General features: G+C 36.3%; 1 protein-coding gene across 1 annotated transcript in view; it reads right to left on the bottom strand.

Moving 5' to 3' along the window:
• Smp_157290 (hypothetical protein) overlaps positions 1 to 16965 on the bottom strand; it is a gene marked incomplete at its 3' end in the record, with an annotated part of 21033 nt that extends 4068 nt beyond the window's left edge. Inside the window, exons 1-8 of the mRNA XM_018796055.1 lie at positions 16755 to 16965; positions 15135 to 15418; positions 12578 to 12850; positions 11885 to 12178; positions 9451 to 9589; positions 7691 to 7814; positions 5736 to 5932; positions 3213 to 3405 (exon numbers count right to left, since the gene is read on the bottom strand). Of these exons, the coding sequence (XP_018650305.1) occupies positions 3213 to 3405; positions 5736 to 5932; positions 7691 to 7814; positions 9451 to 9589; positions 11885 to 12178; positions 12578 to 12850; positions 15135 to 15418; positions 16755 to 16893 (1643 nt within the window). The 5' untranslated portion in view covers positions 16894 to 16965. The remainder of the gene's footprint in view (positions 1 to 3212; positions 3406 to 5735; positions 5933 to 7690; positions 7815 to 9450; positions 9590 to 11884; positions 12179 to 12577; positions 12851 to 15134; positions 15419 to 16754) is intronic.
• Positions 16966 to 21103: the final 4138 nt, after the last annotated feature.

Raw genomic sequence — 21103 nt, 5'->3', positions numbered from 1 at the left:
ACCCTGGGTGGATCTTATTGGTGTCTATGGCGAAAAGAACAGATAATGGCGACCGTCTGTTGCAGCTATGCTCAGATAACCGCCTATTTCTTGCAAATACTAACTTTAAGCATAAGGAAAAACATCTTTTGACCTGGCGACCCCCGAATTCGTCCCAACGTTGGACCCAATTAGATCACATCGCTATCAGCCACCGATGGAGGGGCTCGATAGAAGACTGTCGCTCATTCTGGGGCACATGCTTAGATTCAGATCATGCTCTAGTGCGAGCACGTATTTGTCTGCGTCTTACTGGACGTAGGAAAGACACTGCAGGGAAGCCTCTAAGGGTTCTACTTAATGGTAGGCAAGCTAAGAATATATTTCAGGAACAACTAGAAAAACAGTTAGGCAGCCATGTAAGTTGTGTCCACCCCGAGGCAGCGTGGAATGACATCCGAAAAGCTGTGGAATCAGCAGTGATATCCGCTAATAAGGTAAACCATAACGTTAGGGAGAAACAATGGATCTCGGCAGCATCTACCGCACTGATAGATGCTCGTAAACTCATCCCACCTGGCTCTGAGCATAACGAAGAGCGGAGTCAACTTAAGCGCAGGCTTATAAGAAGTCTACGTAATGATCGTGAACAGTGGTGGGTAGCGAAAGCAAGAGAGATGGAAAAGGCAGCGGCAATAGGTAACAGTAGGCAGCTATTCAGACTCGTTAAAGAAACCGGTATTAGGAACCCGAATATCAGTGAAACCATCTCAGATAAAGATGGGCATATAATTCATTCTCAATCCAGGAGGTTGGATCGATGGGCAGAACACTTTAGGGATCAGTTCAACTGGCCTTCAGCCACACTTCAATTACCCACGATCCCCAGTCGTCCTGAATGGCAAATTGATGTAAGTCCTCCAACCCTCTGTGAGGTTGAAAAAGCTATAGGAAATCTGAAGCGAGGGAGAGCAGCAGGCCCTGACAGGTTGACCCCTGAGATTTTTAAGGATGGTGGTCCAGTACTAGTAGTGAGATTGACTGAGGTCTTAGGTAGAATCTGGGAACTGGACGTAATTCCATCTGACTGGTCCCAATCACTGATTGTGCCAGTTTATAAGAAAGGACAAAAGTCCTCTTGTGACAATCACAGAGGGATCAGTTTGACTAATATAGTGTCTAAAATATTAGCTTCAATAATACTAGGTCGCCTAACCAAAGCTCGTGAAGAGCAGACTAGAGAAAACCAAGCTGGTTTTCGACCTGGACGTGGTTGCATAGACCAGATATTCACCCTACGTCAGGTCCTAGAACATAGACACAAATTCAGACGTCCCACAATAGTAGTATTTCTTGACCTTAAGGCGGCATTTGACTCTGTTGATCGTGAGGTTCTATGGCAATGTTTGTCAGTGAAAGGAGTACCAAAGAAGTACATTAACCTCATAAAGGCTCTCTACTCGAGCACAACTGGTCGAGTTAGAGCCTATGGCGAACTGTCATCAGAACTGATTACCACAAGTGGCGTTCGTCAGGGCTGTCCACTCTCCCCATTCTTGTTTAACTTTGTCATTGACTTACTTTTAGAGATAGCACTTTCATCAGCTAAACCTCCAGGAGTTGAACTTTTACCAGGAGACTCACTTGTCGACTTAGAATACGCCGACGACATAGTTTTACTCGGTGAAGACGCTGACAACATGCAGAGTCTTCTGACCACTATAAGCAACAATGCAGGCATGTTCGGAATGCGATTCTCTCCCTCGAAGTGCAAAATGTTACTTCAGGATTGGGTTGCATCGACACCTGAACTAATGATAGGGAGTGAAGTAGTTGAGCGTGTAGACCACTTCACTTATCTTGGAAGTCTCATCAGCCCTTGTGGTCTGGTATGTGACGAAATCTCAGCACGGATACAGAAGGCTCGTCTAGCTTTCGCCAACTTGCGTCATTTATGGCGTAGGCGAGATATCCGTCTAGCAACCAAAGGACGGGTTTACTGTGCAGCAGTTCGCTCCGTCCTACTCTATGGCAGTGAAACATGGCCAATAAGAGTAGAGGATATTCGTAGGCTACTAGTGTTCGATCATAGGCGTCTTCGAAGCATTGCTCGTATATCCTGGGACCACCGGGTAAGTAATGCAGTTGTTAGGAAACGAGTACTAGGTAGGGATGGCAAATCGATTGATGAAGTAGTGAAACTTCATCAGTTGAGATGGCTGGGACATGTGTTACGTATGCCCGACCACCGACTGCCCCGACGTGCAATGTTTCATGGTGTAGGAGTAGGTTGGAAGAAAGCTAGGGGTGGCCAGACCAAAACATGGCACAAATCAATGAAGTCACTGACAAGTGGACTGGGCCATGTTGGTAGGTGTAGACTACCTGGTTGGGATTCGCGAGATGACAGCAACCGATGGTTAGAGACCTTGAATGACATGGCTCAAAATCGTTTGCAATGGCGAAGATGCATCCACTCTTTGTGTTCTACCAAATTCTAATCTTCTGAATTCCTCATGTCTTTATCTTTTTCTCTTTCCAAATTTATTTCACTGTACTATACTCCTTCAATAATTTCTTGAAACCCCTAATCTTTTGGATTTCTGATTATACTCCTACTACTTCTACCACTATGGGATTTGAATCGACAACTGCATCTCTGTGCTAATGTGGTATGGCAACTCGAACTGATGTACGTACGTACGAAGTTCTACGTTGTGACTGACTGACTGACTGACTTTAAGGTGGTGAAAATTTTAACGTGTGATGGGAATGTGAAAAGAAATCGGTGAAACGGCAATTTAGTGATCACAACACTCAGGTATTCTATTAAAACCTTTGCGCCACCTGTTTTGGTTTAAGCAGTCGAATAGGATCGCTAATTCTTAGACTATGTCCATCAAAGAGAACCAGTGTAATAAAAATGTATTTGGTGGTGGTTATATTAACATTATTAATTGTTGAAAAAATATGAGGAATCAGCTAAGAGATAACCAAACGTCATTTCAGTGAGTTTCCAAATATGAAAATATTGTTTTTAAAAATACAATTTACGAACAATCTTTTAAGAACAAATATACTAAAATAATCGTCAATTTCAGTTTATACAAAGTTAAAATATTAATATTCTACATCGAAATGTAAGAAATACTATCTCGCTAAGAACTGTGCTATGCAACAAATGTATTTTCAGTCGACTAGATACCAAAATATGAGTCATATAACAAACTTGCCTCGTTCTATTCTCGCTTGGTTTAATCGTTTCAGCATAAGAGATTCTTTGAGCTTTATCTCTTTTCGACTTGGTCATTTTTCGACTGATTATTACCTTGTCAACAATCCCCATTTCATTTTCACCTGATTCATGTTCAAAATTTTTCTCAGGGTTGTCTGAAACAAATACAAAATGGATTTTCAGAAAAATTACTATTTAATAGAGTAAAAGATTATAAAAGTGAAAATATTCGGTAGGCGACATTAAAACACTTAAGTGTTGGGGTATCAATTTTTCTAGAGTAGTTAACTATACATTAAACAACACTAGTCGACTCCATTCAAACAAAATGATACCGCGAAAAAAGAAATTTTTTAGAACATACATGAAATTGAAAATGTCGCTATAAAAATTGGACTTTTTAAAATAAAAACTGAACTCCCAATTATACAAAAACCATTTCTACTGTTGTTCGATATACATTAAGATAAAGATAAATGTTTAGAATTGAGTACAAGTACAAATTAAAATGAAAAAAAAATAGAATAGCTGAGTAACAATCGGAGTAGAAATAATGTTTTTTAATTTTTCTGAAACCAAACAAAATATTCACTTTCTCGATGTTGAAATGGCAAGAAAACTTAACAGAACTCTCAGAAGATCTATTTACAAAAAACCAGTTATCAAGCTTTTACAGCTAAGCTTGTATTAGTAGAAAGAGAAATCTAGTCATATCCCTTGATACACGAATACAAAAAATGTGCAATCTCTATGTCACAACTGAAGAACTGAACCTCCTAAGAAAGATGCTCATCGAAAATGGGTATCCATCGTGATTTGTTGACAAGGATATAAATATAAATAAATATAAATAGCCTCTATACCAAAGAAAATTCTATGTCTGAACATCGATTTCAAACATGACAAAGTTCTGTACAACTTGAAGACAAATGAGGTCGTTTGATTGCTGTAAATATCAGTGAATAAGACTACACGGCTGTACAACGAATATACAGAAATGAAAACTAATAAAGATTACGGACAATGAAAGGAACTGGGACTTCCATGTTAATTGGTAATTTAATGATGGCTAACTGGTCAATAGTTTTAAAACGTGTACACTGAAAAAAATCTATCTTGGTTAAATTCCTTTCTAATTAATATGCATCTGCTATTAAACAATAATTTTGTTCATTTCTTCATTGATGTGACCGTTTCACCTATTTCTTCATAACATTACTATTTAAAGTTGTCACATTTCTTTGATATGACACTGTACCAAAATTTCTATGTGTAATAAATTGATTAAAATAAAGCCATAATAACAGTTGAGGTAGAATGATATGAATTCATTATATATCGTCGTTTCTCATCGAGTCCTTACAACCACTGATGTGTATTAAAGTATAACATCAAGGTATGATATGATGGAAAGTAATTGATATAGATGACGGAAAAAACTAGAATAACACAGATTCAGTCTGTCACAACGTAGAACCTGGTACGTATGTACGTGGGTTCAAGTTGGCACATCGCATTAGTACAGAAAGATGGAATTGTCAAGTTGAATCCCAGAATAATAGAGGCAGTAACAGAATCAGTGGTAATAGGAAAGATTAAGCATCGAAGATATGATTCAAGATATAAATTACAACTTCAGAATTCGGGGGAAGACAAAGATTGTGTGCGTGCGCCATTGCAAACGATTTTTGAGCCGTGTCATTCAAAATCTCTAACCATTAATTACAATAATCACACGGACCCCGACCAGGTAGTGTGAACCCATTGGAGTTTACAACTCCATATACACACAAGAAACACCCATCTCAGGTTCCTATGCGTACATATATAATGCTTAGGTTAGTACTGAAAAGCAAAGAAAAAAATGCAAGCTAGTAGAGTACTAACGGTTTGAACACTACATTTAGCATCTAGATCTTGGGTGCTAACAAGAAGCACGGGAATTGTGAATAATGACAGACTATTTTTGGGAGAACCAGGTTGTATGTTTCCAACATATATTTGTCAAACAGTTAGTTAATAGTATTTTTATTGAAGCATCCTAAATTTAGGTTTTCATTTGATTTTTGTCAAGATATTTTTGACCTTCAGTTAGTTAAATTTAAACTTATTAATCAGTTTTGTAATACAAATGCTATGGTTAAGTACTCAATGAGAATTATCATTTATAGTGTGTCATTTAATCACGTGAGATATTGAGTCCCAGTTTTTATAGTACCCTGATTCGTGATCTTGAAATAAGTGAATTTTGAGTCAACTATTGACGGTTAGTATATACAGTGATTATATTAGTAGGTGTAAGTGGAAATCATAACATGGTAACAAGGACGTAAGTTTTCTTGTGTAGGAAAAACCACAATGCTTAGGAGTCATTGAACAATATTTCATCAGGCACTAGTAAACTACCTCACTGTAAACAAATACAATCTTTCCAAGATTTCTATTTTATAAAAATCAATACAGTCATATATATGCTTATAAAGTGAAAATAAAAAAATGAGTAAAACAAACAAACCTTCATTTAATTTAACTGCACCATCCAACTTTGGTCTTTTAGCTTTTTTACGCCAATGTTCAGGTCCTGCCCACATACCCAACAGATAATCATTTAATTTTCCAAAATGTTCATATTGTTTATCCAGCATATTTTTTAAACAGGACACAAATAATTCACCATCTGCTGTGGTAGTAGTAGTATTAGTATTAGTAGCGGTAGTACTAAATAATTAATAAACAAAAGAATTATTTGTCTGAGGATAATAGAAATAAGCACTTGAAATGACAATATACACATATGTACACCAAAAATATCTCAGTCTTTGCCACCATTAATACTATTGATACTACATCAGGATGTTCAAACAGAAATGAGTGGATCAACTTAATGATTGGGACCAAAATGGTCTTAGTTATTTTAATACATTGATCGACACAGAGTTACACGTATGCCCTAGTATGAATAATTCAGTTGAATTGAGTAGTTGTTTTTTTAACTGTTGCAAAGAAAGACTGAAATTATAAAAATTCTCATCACTACATTGTAATGCGAAACAGAGGATAACGGTGACTATAAATTTCAAAATATCAAATGAATCAGGAAATTTTGTAAATTGGAAAAGATTTTTGGTAGGAAGGGATAATTTCGATAGTGCTAGATTGTTTTGTACTTGGTAAGTTAATTCCGAAAATTTCCGCATAAACTTTAGCAAAACATTATTTAATGATGACAGTGGATTTAAAGTGTATGGGCTTTAACTAATCAATTAATTCTCTAACCTGTACCTTGGTGAGTTGAAATATGTAAAAACAAAGAGATTATGGTGAAAATGATATTCATTGTTGTTACTCGAAAGAAGTAAACATTTACATACGGATTCATGATAAACACTGTGAGCTATTTTAAAACAATCAATGTTTCAAGGAGTGCAGTACTTTGAGTACGACTCATAACTATCAAAGTACTGAGGTGGAAAATTTTATGATGAAAGCTTTAGTAATAAATTTATATTTTCGTTTCTTTGAATTGAAGTTATTTAAGATAATAAAAGATTTTTGATAATTGAACCAATTAGTTGGTCGTGATGCGCAGTGAGCTTTCATTTTTCTATTATCAAATGACGTCAAGTTTTCCAGATAACTGTTGAAGAATATTTAGAGATTTGAAGGATTCAATAGTAGACATAAAAGTGTACTTACGAATGAACGATTCTCTTAGTTCATTATTAACGACAGTTAAGGATGAAACACCAAAAGAAAGACAAGATTGTGTCTACGAAATTAAATGTGATGATTGTAATATGTTGTATGTGTACGAAAGACAAGGGAGCAGCCGAATGTAAGGGTGAAGGAATGGAGTTTGAAACAATAACAATTCGTCAGGAGGCCTCCAAACAGCTATAAAATAGACTAGTCATACCATTGTATTTAACAGAAATTGGAAATTGAACTGAATTCCAAGGATTTGAAACCCTCTAAAAGTGTTTTGTGGCTTAGAGGTAAAGACTGACAGATCAAGCGTTCATCATATGGGCAGTAGAGTAAACAAATGAAGTACTGAATAATAAATGAAAAAATTATCTGCCACTCCGACACATTCACTGACACACCAAGGATTGTAAAAATCAACAACACACATTCAACATTCGATACAACAATCTAAAGATATTTCAAATTAAATGACTTACAATTATATTTTCAAGTAAATTTAACATACATAAAATAACTGAACTATTTTTATGTAGAGAGTTTGGTTGTGAAATCTTAAAATCTATTTTCAATTAATTCTGAGGAGAAACTCGCAATAAACTGTAGAGTAAACCGTTCAAATAAACCAATTTTAGTCGCTGAGATAATTAAATATACAATTTCATATTCAATTCTATTTATAATTAACAAACTTTTAAGAAATACTGTGACGTAACAGAAATGGACCTATTATATTTTATTGACGGCTAACAAGTGATACATATATATTACTTTTCAGTAACAGGAATATTAGCCAACAGATTGTCAGATCTAATATTATTATTTACAGCTTCTGCGGATGAACCATTCACCTCAACTTGCACTCCAGTTTCGAACACCGGGTCCAAATTTATATCTGTAGTAGAGAAAAAACATGGAAATGACGGTTAAATCATATTTACTTACAAGTATTGACAACCTTTTGGGATCAAATGATATTTTTTTATGGAGTGTAGTGCTGTGCTTTGAATTGTTTTAACTAGCAGATCATAGGTACGAACAGTATTCTACAAATAGTGACTTAATTAAGTAATATTGTTATTACTATAAATATGGTCCATAGTCTAATTATATAAGCCTATAAAGGGCTGGTGAGTTAATATCCAGTTTTGTTCGATAAAACCAACTTCAGTGGTATGTCAGTCAGTTCTTGGAGAGAATTTACGTTGAAGATAACTTTATGGGACCAAGACAATATTATATTATAAGACTTCCTTATAGTTACATGAGTAAATCGTTTAGTTTGGAATCACCACCCTACGTTTCTTTTAGATAGAGACTAATTACCAAAACAAGTTTACTCAGTGCCATGAAACAGAAACTTATCAGTTTTATACTGATGTTGCTGAATTAGATTTCATAAAATGAAAACGTTTTTATTTGAAGAGTGAAGAGAAAATACATGGTGTAAGACTTATTTAATCTGAAGATTGAACAGTTGTTAGAAACTTACTGAATAGATTTTTTGATAGTGATCAGGTTTTCTTATTTTATCAGACATAAGAATTGTTTCCATATAGTAAAATGTTACCATTTGACTATCCCTAGATTAAAATAAAACGGCCAATGTCACAAGTCAGTAAGCAAGTCTTAACAGGCCTAAAGCTATCAGCTAAATACAACTATTCTTCAATTCATACTAATAATGAAATCGGTAATTTCATCAACGTCCCGAATCGATCAATTTTAGACCATTATAGAAAACTTTGAGGTACTGGATGGCCATTTCGCCTTAGTATGAGACTCCTCAGGAGTGTGCATCCACGACCCCGCACGTGGGACTCAAACCCAAGACCTTCGGCTTCGCGTGCGAACGTTTAACCTTTAGACCACTGGCCTGGCATCCAATGGTGTTAATGTCAAACTTTAGTCGATCCACGATGACAAACCGACCGTCTAGTGCTTCGAAGTTTTCAAAACTGATCTAACATTGGTCGGTTCATGATTTCGATGAAACTCAACAATCTCCACAATCCTATACTGAAAACAGATAATTCCCAAGCTTTTTAAATGTTTTAATGTTAATAAGAAAAGCTCCATTTAAGCAATCAAACATTTAATAGAGTCAGAGCAGATGTCATGTGATAAAAGGCAAATATATATTTTCGATATGAACAAAATTATTCAGCCTAATTTATCAATTCTTTCGCATTTTTCATGGTCCGCTTTACTTCAACAGTAACCAAAAATAAAAAAGATGGCACTAGAATTGGGCCTTCATGATTTTTATGAGAATTTATAGCCTATCCTTAAAAATTATCAACATACCATCTAACTCATAACTCACGACCTAACAAATCGATATTATATCACTTATTTTAAGAATAATGTTATGTCACCCTTTAGTCACTACAATATGTTTAAAATGACACTGTGAAAGTAATATTAATAATAGGTGTTTTCATGCATCCTGATAAATTTAAATGATTATTTTGTTAGATAAATAACGAAAGTAATTTTTACCTGCAATAAACTAAACAAAGAAAGATTACCTTCATGAATATTGTCACAAAAACTATCGTCCTGAACTGGAAAAGGATTGAAACCATTGTCATCACCATCATCATTATTGTCTTGATTAAGCAAGCTAATAGGTTGTGAATTTGCATCCCAGTTCATTTGGCTATTTGACTAAGAGATAATTTTAAAACACATTATCGCTTGGAAAGATTCCAAATTATTTCTTTTTAATTTCTAAGAATTTAAGCACTTACGTTCATTGCTTGTTTATTTTATTTGAATAGTTTAATAGTAGCTAAACACTTGAATTATATATATATATATATATATATTTGAAAAATTCTTTAATATACTGGCACTTTTGTAAAAACTATCTACCAAGACAGCTCTGAAGTTAACGTGTAATTTGTGTCTAGTTTTTTATTGATTTTTAGCAATATGTTTGCCCCGGCCGAAATCTGGGTTTTCAGACAGGGGTAATAAATATATTGTATAACGTAGTGAAATGCAACATAACCTGAAATGCAACCTCCTTAGATTCCATCACAAACTGGGATACAACTGAAATGTTAATAGTATAAGAGATAGTATCAAAGAAAAATTCTTACATTTCTGAGTTGATCCAGAAAATGTAAATTATACCAAACTCTTATATTTCTTGATTCCTTATGTGAAGACGTTGACAACTCTCCAGTTTCACTTCATATATTGACAATTTTCCGTTTGTATATTGGACTTTCACCTCCCAACCACTACTAACGATTAATACCTTGTTATGGTTTCTCGTATAACGACCCGGCTACTCTTAATGCTTAGTACTCTTGGACACTGCTTCACTCGACAAGTCTCCAAATCAGAACACGGTTGAGCAGGAACTTAATTACATTTTAAATAAACAAGGTTAAATGGAATTAGGAACCATAATAAGAAAAACGTTAGCATATTTATAATTTTTAAATGAGAATATTCTAGAGTCTCCTCCAAGTATTCGCTAGTGCTGACCGGCTAAGCGGCCAATCAGCGTGTCCCAACACAGTTCTGCACGGAAAATGTTTTAATACAAACTATATCCCGCTAAAAACAAGATGTATAATTAAATAGGATGTGTTGTTTTGCGATAGGTGTAACGCGACCGAGGGGATACTTATAACACGACAATGAATTTAACTTGACAGACCGAAATGACATACAACAATGCCCTAAGACAACCATAGGTAAGGATCATTGTGATTTACAAAAACCAGGTTGAAAAATCACTGTAGAGGCGGGACCAAGAGTCAAGCATGATAATGATGGGTGGATCGTGAGTGGACATAATGACTTTGTTGACGGTGTTATCAACCGGGAAAGTAAAGTTGATGGTCTCAAATAGGCAACCACTGAAAGTCATGCTAATAAAATTGGTATTTAAGGGTAACCCCGAAATAAAATGTAATAGAATGCACTTATTTTAGCAGCACATATGTTAGCGGGACATAGATTGAATTAAAGCATGTTCCATGCACGATTATGTTGGTGCACGCTGATTAGCTAATTCTTATCCAATCAGCGCTAGTCAGTGCTTGGAGAAGACTCCAGAATCTTCTCATGTAAAAACTATAAACATACTAACGTATTTCTTATTGCGCTTCTTACTTCCATCTACCCTTGTTATTCGGAATATAATTTCTTTCCTGTTCAACCGTGTTCTGACTTGGGGACTTGTTGAGTTAATTGATGTTCAGAAATACTCAGCAATAGGGATAGCTGGGTCGTAATAAGAAAAATTACAACAACGAAGATTGGATTATTGCATGTTCCACGTAAGATTGTGTTGGAGCACGCTTATTGGCCATTTCCAAGCCCGTTAGCGCTAGCCAATAAATGGAGACTATAGAACCTTCTTGTGTAAAATTATAAATATACCAACGTTTTCTTTACTGGAATTTACTCTCATCCAACTTGGTTTATTTGGAATATAATTATGTACTTGACCAAGCTGTGTTCTGTTTTTGTGATCGGTCGAGTGAGATAAAGCGTTCGAATGCTAAACGTAAGGGTATTTGGTTCAGATGAAGAAAGACCTAGCAACATACAACAGGGGTTTGAAAAGCAGCTCTGGTGAAAGTATGTCGGGAGTGAGACCCGTGAAGGGAACCCCGAAAACATTTGAAGTGATGAAATACGTTATGTTCAAAGGATTAATGGGACGATTCGAAAAAGCATACTACACAAGGGAAACAATACCAGTATAATAAAACTTCGAGAAATGTTATATGATACGAGCCATCTAACTCTTTGAAACAATCACTTTTATGGCTTGAAAATCTGACATACTAACATTCGGAAATATAACTGAACAATAGAGTGATTAGCAAGATGTAATTGAGTAAATGTAATGATTGATCAGTATGATTCGCATACGAAATAGATTACGATTTATTGATTTTTAACTAGTGATCTACAAAAGATATAATGTAAACTTACATCAAAACTGTTCTTGTTTAGATCCCAATCAGTGAAGCGAAAGTTTTGCAACGTAGAGCATATAGACAGTTGATTTAGTGATCTTGCAAGCATTGAAGACAAAAACTCAGTAACATTTGTAACATTCATAGGGGTTATTGGTTGAGTGGTGGTCAACGTACGGAGCATAACAGGAGTTGATGAGTCTAAAATCAACTCACATGAAGCATTAGCAGTGGAAAGCTGGTTTAATCTTAGTTCAGCAGTACCCCCCTCATCATAAGCAGCTGTTTGATGTTGAAACAAAGGGTCAACCTGAAGATACAAATAATCACGTACAATTTTAACTGTGTGAAAAAGTAGGTATTTTCTAAATCAAAATAAACAAACTCACTCACCATATGTGTGGATATAAGCTACACTCTAAGTCTGAGAGCAAATAATACTAGCAGGCTGCAAAAACCGAAATAGGAGGAACGGAGTTCGAACCTGGGATTTAGTGGTCGGGAATCAAACCACTAAGACCACTAAGATACCGCTCCACTAATGTTTCTTTCTTTTACAACCTGATTTAAGCGTCATTGCATAAACTTAAACCATGAAAATATTTACTAGAGATTTTTAGTATTTACTGTTAGAAAGTTCATACATTATTTGGTTTTTAAAAAGTGGTAAAATAAGACAGGCAGGTATGAAGTGTATGCAAAAACTTACATCAATCTTATCGGCTAGTGTTTTAATTCGAATCTTATTTAGTTGTTTATGGATAATATCTCGATGTGCAGCAGTTTTCTTTTTTTGCTCTGGTTTAGAATGTGAATGTGTCTTATCATCATCATCAACATTATCAGCATTACTCTCATTATCTTCATTTTGAGGATTGCCTGAGCGACCAAGTCCAGTAAGAACTTGATACGTTTCTTGATGTACAGCATCAACACGACCTGCGTATATTTTTGCTCCAGCGTCCAACGATGAGCTGGCAATCTAAAAGTAATACAAACGAGAAGAATATTGCATAAGTTTATATTAGAAGCAAATGAAACTTTAGTTTGAGTTATAGAAAGTGAGGAAGCATTTAGCTGTTTAAGGATGGAAATAGATAGATACATGAGCTTATATTGTGTATAAATGTGTGCACAGAAAGAGGAAAAGACAATGATTTGAAGCAATATCAATAAAAACGCTAGGGAACTAAAAATAGGAGAGGAAGCGAAATCGAAGACTGGAAATTATGGGATAGTAATAAGTTCAAGATGCAGAAAAGAACTAAGAAACACGAGTTACTGCAACTGTTTTCAGTCGTAGATTAAGGTTATCTTGAACGACCCAAAAACTAGTATTAAAGGGAAGGTGAATAATGATACCTGTAACGGTTATCACGTACTTTTCAAAGCCTTCTTACGGTAGCTTCATAAGTCACTAACTCGTGATATCTTGGATTCCATTGAACAGTAGAGAACTACCGATTTCAATATCTGGCTTCTTATCGTTTAGTAACCTCAAATATTGAGATATTAAACGTTTTTAACCTCCAATACATCAATTTAAGTAAAATAACTAAGTTCTTATCAACCATACAATTACTGACCAGACGGAAATCAATCACAATCAACGTAAGACCTGACGTTTTTACAGCAGTCCAAATTTTCATACCCCATCAGAATAGTGAGAAATTGACAAAGTGAATACCAAAAGATTTGAAATAATAGTATCAGTGACAAGACAAAGTTCAAGGAATACGGTTTGAAAAGGAACCAAATAAGAAAGGTAGTACTAGAAATTCTGAAGCTCAAGTTTTAATGGGATTTTAGAATGAATGCATCTGTTCCCGTGAGGCCGATTTTTAGTTATGTAAGAAGTCTATGACTGACGATCGCGACTATAGCTAGGACCCCAATCTGATATTCGACACTTAAGAACACAGTTCATAGTCAATGATTGTTGTAATTTAGTAGCTCATGGCTTATTTTTAATCTGATTGCACAACAGTCAGAACCTAGCATCAAGGTAAGTGGTGGTTAAATATATGCAATACATGCTCAGGAAACACCAGCTGATGGTGACCCATGGACTCATCAACTCATGTGCCATATTTTCCTAGTACCGTACGTCTAACCTAAGGACTACTAACTACGGTGTTCCACCACACGAAAGCAGTTCTTCGAAAACACAATCACATACCTCAAGTCTACGTATGTCCTCTATTTTCACAGGCCACGTTTGATATACACCGACTAATATGGGATGGACTGCTGTCAGTCAGTAATCTAGAACGTAGGATCAGGTACATATATGCATCAGTTCAAGTTGCCACAGCCCATTAACACAAGATGAACACCAAATTCATAGAAGTAGTTACTTCAATGGTAGTAATATATAAAAGATTGTGTATAAGGATATAGTACAGGAAGAAAGAATTAGTTCGTAGAGAGAAAGATATAAAGCAATTTCAATCTCAGGGTTTAAGGGGAGACAAAGAGTGTGTACACCGATGCCATAGTGATCTATTCAGATCCATGTCACTCAAAGTCTCCAACCACTGGTTACGATAGTCGAGCGAACTCTAACCAGGTACTCTACATCTACCAACATGGCTCATAGCAGAAGTTAGTGACTTTATGGATTTCACTATCATACACTAATTTCTGTTCGCTATTGTTCCCTTTTTTATACGCACCTTACATTCTTTATCTCTTCACATTCTCGTTGTTATTGTGTGGCACGTATGTATCTGGTGCCTCTTTGTACCAGTGTTTGTGTTCAAAATTAAATAAATAAATAAATAAAATCATAAGCTACACAATTGATAGATCTGTATCTTTAAAACCTAGGCTTGAAAAAGTTTCAATATGTATCGACCTGAAAACAAGCAATCAGGTTGTAGGACTCAATTAACTAAATGTCCACCTGACTGAAACCACAAAAGGATTAAAGATGTCGACATTCTCCGGCAGTGAATCAAAGAGTTGAAAGACTGGTGCTCTCAGAACACAATTTGCCAGAATAACTGTTGTATTTATTTGCTATACATTTATTTGACCTGGTGCATTTACCAACACACTGGATTTTTAACCTAACTGCTACTGACTTAAACGGTTACCACTAACTAGCTAAAAATACTGTCATAATACTACTGCAGTTTTAGTGGCTAAGTAACGTGGTTTATAATTTTTCAAAACAATAGCTTGACCGTTGTGATGCAAAGGGACAAAACTGATTGTATAGACTTTGTACAAACAAGAAAACCAAAGTAAAAGACGCATAATACCTGGAAGCTTGCAAAGTCCTCCTTTTTTATCATTTCACTCATGTAATCGATCAGATGTAAGTTAAACGCATTTTTTGCCGTGATTTTATTTTCTGCAGCTAGTCGAATACAATTGCCATAATGTTCACCAATTTGTGCCTGAGGTATACCACGTGGAGCTGCGGCATCTGCGCGTCGTCTAGCTGCAGTAGAGTTAGCACCTGGACTATTAACACTAGCGGGATGAGGCTCCAGCAAACGTGACTTTCGTCGGGCCAAACGTTCGTCATCATCATCATTTTCATCTGAAATTGGCAGATCATATGCATGAAGATTAAATGCACCTTGTTCACGTATGCAATAGTCATTTGCAAAAAGAACAAACACATGAGGTATTTACTCCGATTGCCCATCGATGGATGACGGCAAGCAGATTTCGTCTCAAAATTTAATTAATTTTCAATGACGTGTAAGTTTTTAATTCGCATATTTTGTACTGAAATAGCACCACGCGTCTTTTGTCTCCCGGTCGCTAAACCGATTTTGACTACGTCACTAGATGCCTTAGTATGGATGGTAAGGAATGTTAGCCTTATCTTTTAAATGTCTTGCCTGTTGCGGCAAAGTAATGGCTATTGCCTTATGACGAGGGATATATATAGTGACGAACTCCGAATCCAAGCCAGCTGAGCACATTAACTTGGAAATGATCAAGAAACGAACAGCATTAGCTTACTTTAGCCACCAGTGACTTAAAATGGCACGTTAAACATCCTTCACATTAGACTATTTAAAGGATTGTGGGATGACTACCTAAGAAGTACCACTTATTATCTGAACTTCGAAGCATACTAATAATTGAAATCTTGCCGTTTTTAATTTTGTAAACGAAATTAAATCACGATGAACAGGCTGTTGAGCAATGTATTTGGAGTGCAGTATTATTGAGGATATTCAGCATTGTGGGAGCACCACGTTGGCTCTTGACCTACAAAAACAACTTTCCCTTCATCATGAGGGTGAGATAAAGAGACCCGTTAATTTGGAAACATTTGAGGCAAGAAAGCCAGTAAGGTCATAGATTAATTCCAGAAGTCGGAGCAGCAATACGACATAGGTCATGAGAAACGTTGTGAGTTTACGAAATTGACTTTAAAGCCGTGCATGCACGCAAGACATATGGTTGAGAAAAAAATGGTCAGTGCATTCGAATCGGTGGGAGTTTAGAGTGGGCTTAAACTTCACTCATGACCACATGTAAGCTTAAAAGGATTAAGATAACTTATTGAATACATTTCTAACCCAGCCGGACTGAAATACCAGGTTTCAACTTTAGTGAATGTACCTCTATCAACTTGAATACTGCCTTTCGGCAAATACTGTCTTTCGAAAATCAATGGGCAACAACTACAAATCTGCAACCTAACATGAAAGTCGCATAAAAAAAGTTTCCCACCAACAGGAAACTGCTATAGTTACAATCTGATAACTTAGTGTTAAGATTCACTTCCTTCGAAATTTTCGGTCTGTGATATAGCTGTATTCAAAATTCCTTTCGAACAACGCTAGAAGGAATTCTTTTTACAATTGTCCAAAAAATATGATAGTAAGACAAAAACGTGAAAAAACCACGAAATATACCTTGCAAAATAACCATATTCAATGACTTTTGAGGGCTTGATCCTGACTTCAAGCATTTCTTTGGTTTGCTGAACTCATCACCCGGAGAATCAGCCTTGAAAGAGTCGAAAAGATTGGCTCTGGATTCAGAAAGTAACATAATAGCCAATCAACATCAAAAATACAAAGGGGAAAAATCCCGCCAAAGTCAAAAGTCAGAGCGACCGCCAGTAGCGAGCAGAGGTAAAATGATGAGCACTTAAACTAAATGATGATTATAAACATTTTTATTTTGTTACTTTCAAACGTAAGATATATTTCAAAACGTGTACTCAGACCACGGACTGATATACTATTGCTAGTATACATTTAGTTCTCTTATCATTCTTTCAGCATAGCACATTCGTGAAACAGGCTTAATTCACATTAAATTGGGCTGTATATATTATGGCACGCTGCTTACTAATAGTGATAAGCGCTTAGCACAACCGACACAAGTACGGCACAAATGTAAAGTCTTTTACGGCATATACAGTTTTTGGTGATCATGATATTTAGCCCCTGCTTGTGTATACTAAAAGCCAGCAGGTTGTGGTACAGAACGGTTGTATCGTGAGGTTTTCTCTTTAAAACACAAATCTTTCAATATTCCGAATAGAATAACAGGGAATACCATGCCTGCATGAAATAAGGAAACAAATAAATACTTGGAATTCAATGTTTCTATATTACCAAGAGGTTCTAAGGCAGCTTTTAAACATACCACTTATACTATTACAGTAACGTTAAACAGTTTCATATTATTCACATTCAGTAATTTAACGATTCCATAGAGAGTACCCCCAATATTAAATAATTTCCGCATACTTTTCACTTCATCTATCTGCAAAGAGTTGGTGAAGATCGTTGGTTTCACAGCTACTCTATGTTCAGTCCCACGTTCTTCAGCAGTGACCCTCAAATCTAGCTGGTCGCCAGTGAAGCAATGCAATTCATCTGTTAGCTTATTGGGTACGTCAGCAAAAGTACTCAAAGATTTACACATCTGGTTTAAGTTCGCTTCTTAGTTGCAGGTATCCCTTTATTACTGACTCTGCATGGTGAGCCGCTGCCTTACTACGTAATGCACCTAACTTGGTCGATTTCTTGTCTCAACCAACCTGTATTCATGTGTTCTCACGTTGTTCTGTCACTTTTATTAGTCATCCCTGGGCTTACAAAAGTCACTAGGCTTGGAGCCATTGCATGAGAATTTCTTGTCTGTAGCTTTCCGCGTAATACTTAGGTACTCCTTAAAATGATCGTTATCGGTCTGTCGTACTGGAACCGGATTTTTCATTCTTGATGGAAGTATCCCAGAATGATCCACATAGCAAAAATATAATTTCTAGCGATTTCAAGTTAAAATACTTGGTGTAACAGAATAGCAATCCGGAAAGCTGATCGGTGCAAACAATGGATGCTAGAGTATCTAGTGTTTCACTGCAAGATCAGCTCAAGGAAAGAGTATCACCATAATAATACTTTTCAGTACTATATCCAAGAGCTATGGATTGATCTGCATAGACATGTAATTGACAGTAACATGTTCATCGAGCAGAATAATCAAAGGTGTAGTAACTAGGTAATGAGTTAGTACTAATGAAAACAAAGGTACTTACAGTTCCAGAATAGTTCTTAGCCAGGTCTGTGTAGTCGGCAGGTATCTTAAAATGAATACAGATAAGTTCCGTCAGCCCTAAAGATCAGCAACCAAATACAATTTAAAAGTTGCACAGAATGTTACTTGCGAATACACTTGCAAACAGGAGACACTGTAGTGGTGTTGTTCCCTAACCACATGATCTTCGGAGCTGAACATATGATAACTGGGAAGATTCACGATCAACACGCAACACTAGGAGAAGGTCAACAATGGCGAACATGGGAACGTACTTTGAGTAGGATGACACGGCCCGGCTTTGCAGATGGGACTGGAGACTTTTGGTATAAGGGTTTGTTGATGGTAGAGTTTATTACTACACAACACTGTTCAAGTGCTGCAGTTTAATACAGTGATAAAGAGATTATACATGAACTTTGGCTTCGGTTGTAGAAAAAATATCCTGGATGCCTCATCTAATCGACCACTTCTCTATTGCTTCAGGTTTGCATATAACTTAGACAAAACGCCTTGCGTTTCCATACTTACTAACCACAGACACATTGGCGATTTTTTTTTCTGACCCATCTCTGATTATTGAAGCGAAGCGTTACTACGTCCTATTTTTTTTTCTGGAATCAGCCCTGAACCTAAGTTGAAGATTTATGAGTCTCTTCGATCTAAACTAAAAACTGTTTAACTCGACTGCCCCCATTTGGGACTCCACCAAAGAAGAAAAAACACTAACTGTATGACCATTAGTTGGTGATGGAAAGTAGGATGGCTCGGATGCATCCACCAGACTTACGCTGGCCGAAGCATGTTGCTTTGTGAGTTATCTTGAAGAAAGGGATAATTTACTGTTTGTATTACATTGTAGTATCAGTTTATTTGTTAAGCCCATATACTTTATCCTAGCTACTGGCCAAGCCAATTCGCCTGTCATGAGTCATATTTTGATCTTGTTAATCATTTGCTTATTAACCTTGACTATACTTTTATATGAGCATATATGTGTACACTTCGTATCTTATTCATCGTATGTCTGTCACTCATTTTTGTCCGACTATAAATGTTGATTAACGCTTGCTTAAATCGAGTTGGCTTCCCAGCCATCTCCACTACGCATCATTTTTGCTTTGCTCTCGAGTTGGCTTCCCAGCCGTCTCCAATTCGCATTACCTTTCGCTTCGCTCTCAAGTTGGCTTACCAGCCATCTCCACTGCATGTCATTTCCGCCTCGTTCGCTTCCTTCGCTTATTCGCCTGTTCACTCGCTCGTTATTATTCGCTTAGGTGTTGTTAACTTTCTGACCTGAGTTATTCGACAATAAACTGTAGTTGCTGCTATCCTTTGTCTTCTGATTTTACGCGCCGTTAAGATTAGAATTATATCGATTATCGAAACGAACGATTAACGAATCGCGGCACTACAACATGACCCAATTACATCAAGTAAACAACCCTATAAATAGCAAGACAAATGACTTATATATGTTGATGGATGAGTAGACCGAAGCAAATGTAATTTCTTACCATATCAGGAAAACCTTTACCCATGAGGTAACCAACTACACAGAAGTGGTTCTTAAAGAATTGAACAAAGTCTATTATTTGCAGATTTCTATCAACCTAATGTCAATAACACAAAAATGAGCTGTATTACAGGCTGCTCTGAGAGCTTAAAATGTGTATGGACCCTACTTTCACACTGAATTTTAAATTTTCATTCACCATTTGTGTACAAACAGCACTGGACAGACACTGTATGCTTCCCAACCAGCAAGATCAAGCACTTAGCTAACTTAAGACTCATTAACTTTGTAAATATGGTCTCTAAATTTTTATAAGCTATTCTCTTAAAGGGTGTTATGACACCTTCTGTGAATCTGAATTGATATTCTGTCTTGTTCACAATATTTTGTTTGGAATGAATGGAATAAACATGAATTTAGTGGGGGTTCTACTATCACTATTTTAGAAGTCACTTAAGACTTTGACAATTAGACCCATCTACGATAAGCTAATATACAATGTATGGAGACTCGTAGTGATCGATATGGAGTTCTTATAACGCCTACTTAAATTCAGTATGCACATGCAAATTTTCACTCGTTCACTACCCACTTATAGCCTTGAGCGTCTATATAACTGCGCATGTATGCCCACACAACCCGTACTATATTTCTTACTTGTTTATTAATTAGTGTTTTTAAATGCTGAACCGAAGATAGTAAAATTGGGCATATGAAGATGTCTTACTCTATACTGACCGTATATTAATATCTGGAATAAGCTCTTACAGCACATTTGGAGTTAAATTATCAGGTTAGCCTAAGTATGATTTGTTAAACTAACGTACTTACGCCTGTTACTCCTCGTATGTATGCGTTTGTGTGAGAATACAGTGCCATCTATAAACATTTTGTTGAATGCACATAGATTTGCAAATTTGTCGCCGTTTTCATTTCACTCTCCCAGTCCATGTCGTCCCATGATATCTTCGTAATCAGTGTTATCCATTTCGACCAAAACGTCATTAGTGTAAGATACAGACTAAAGTTTGGCTGAAGAACAACTGTCTGACTAAGCGAAGATGGATAGTGGCTAGCTGTGGAATCCAGGACCCGCATTTTGTCCTATTTGGGACTCGTCAGCTGGATGTAGCTTCATCTCAGAGCGCACCAAAACAAAGTGTTATTCTATCCTTTCTGGATAGACCAAATAAA

Source organism: Schistosoma mansoni, chromosome 2 (genome assembly GCF_000237925.1).
Source record: "Schistosoma mansoni strain Puerto Rico chromosome 2, complete genome".
NCBI lineage: Eukaryota > Metazoa > Platyhelminthes > Trematoda > Strigeidida > Schistosomatidae > Schistosoma > Schistosoma mansoni.
The sequence above is the reverse complement of the archived record's forward strand: the minus strand, read 5'-3'. Positions and strand labels throughout refer to the sequence as shown.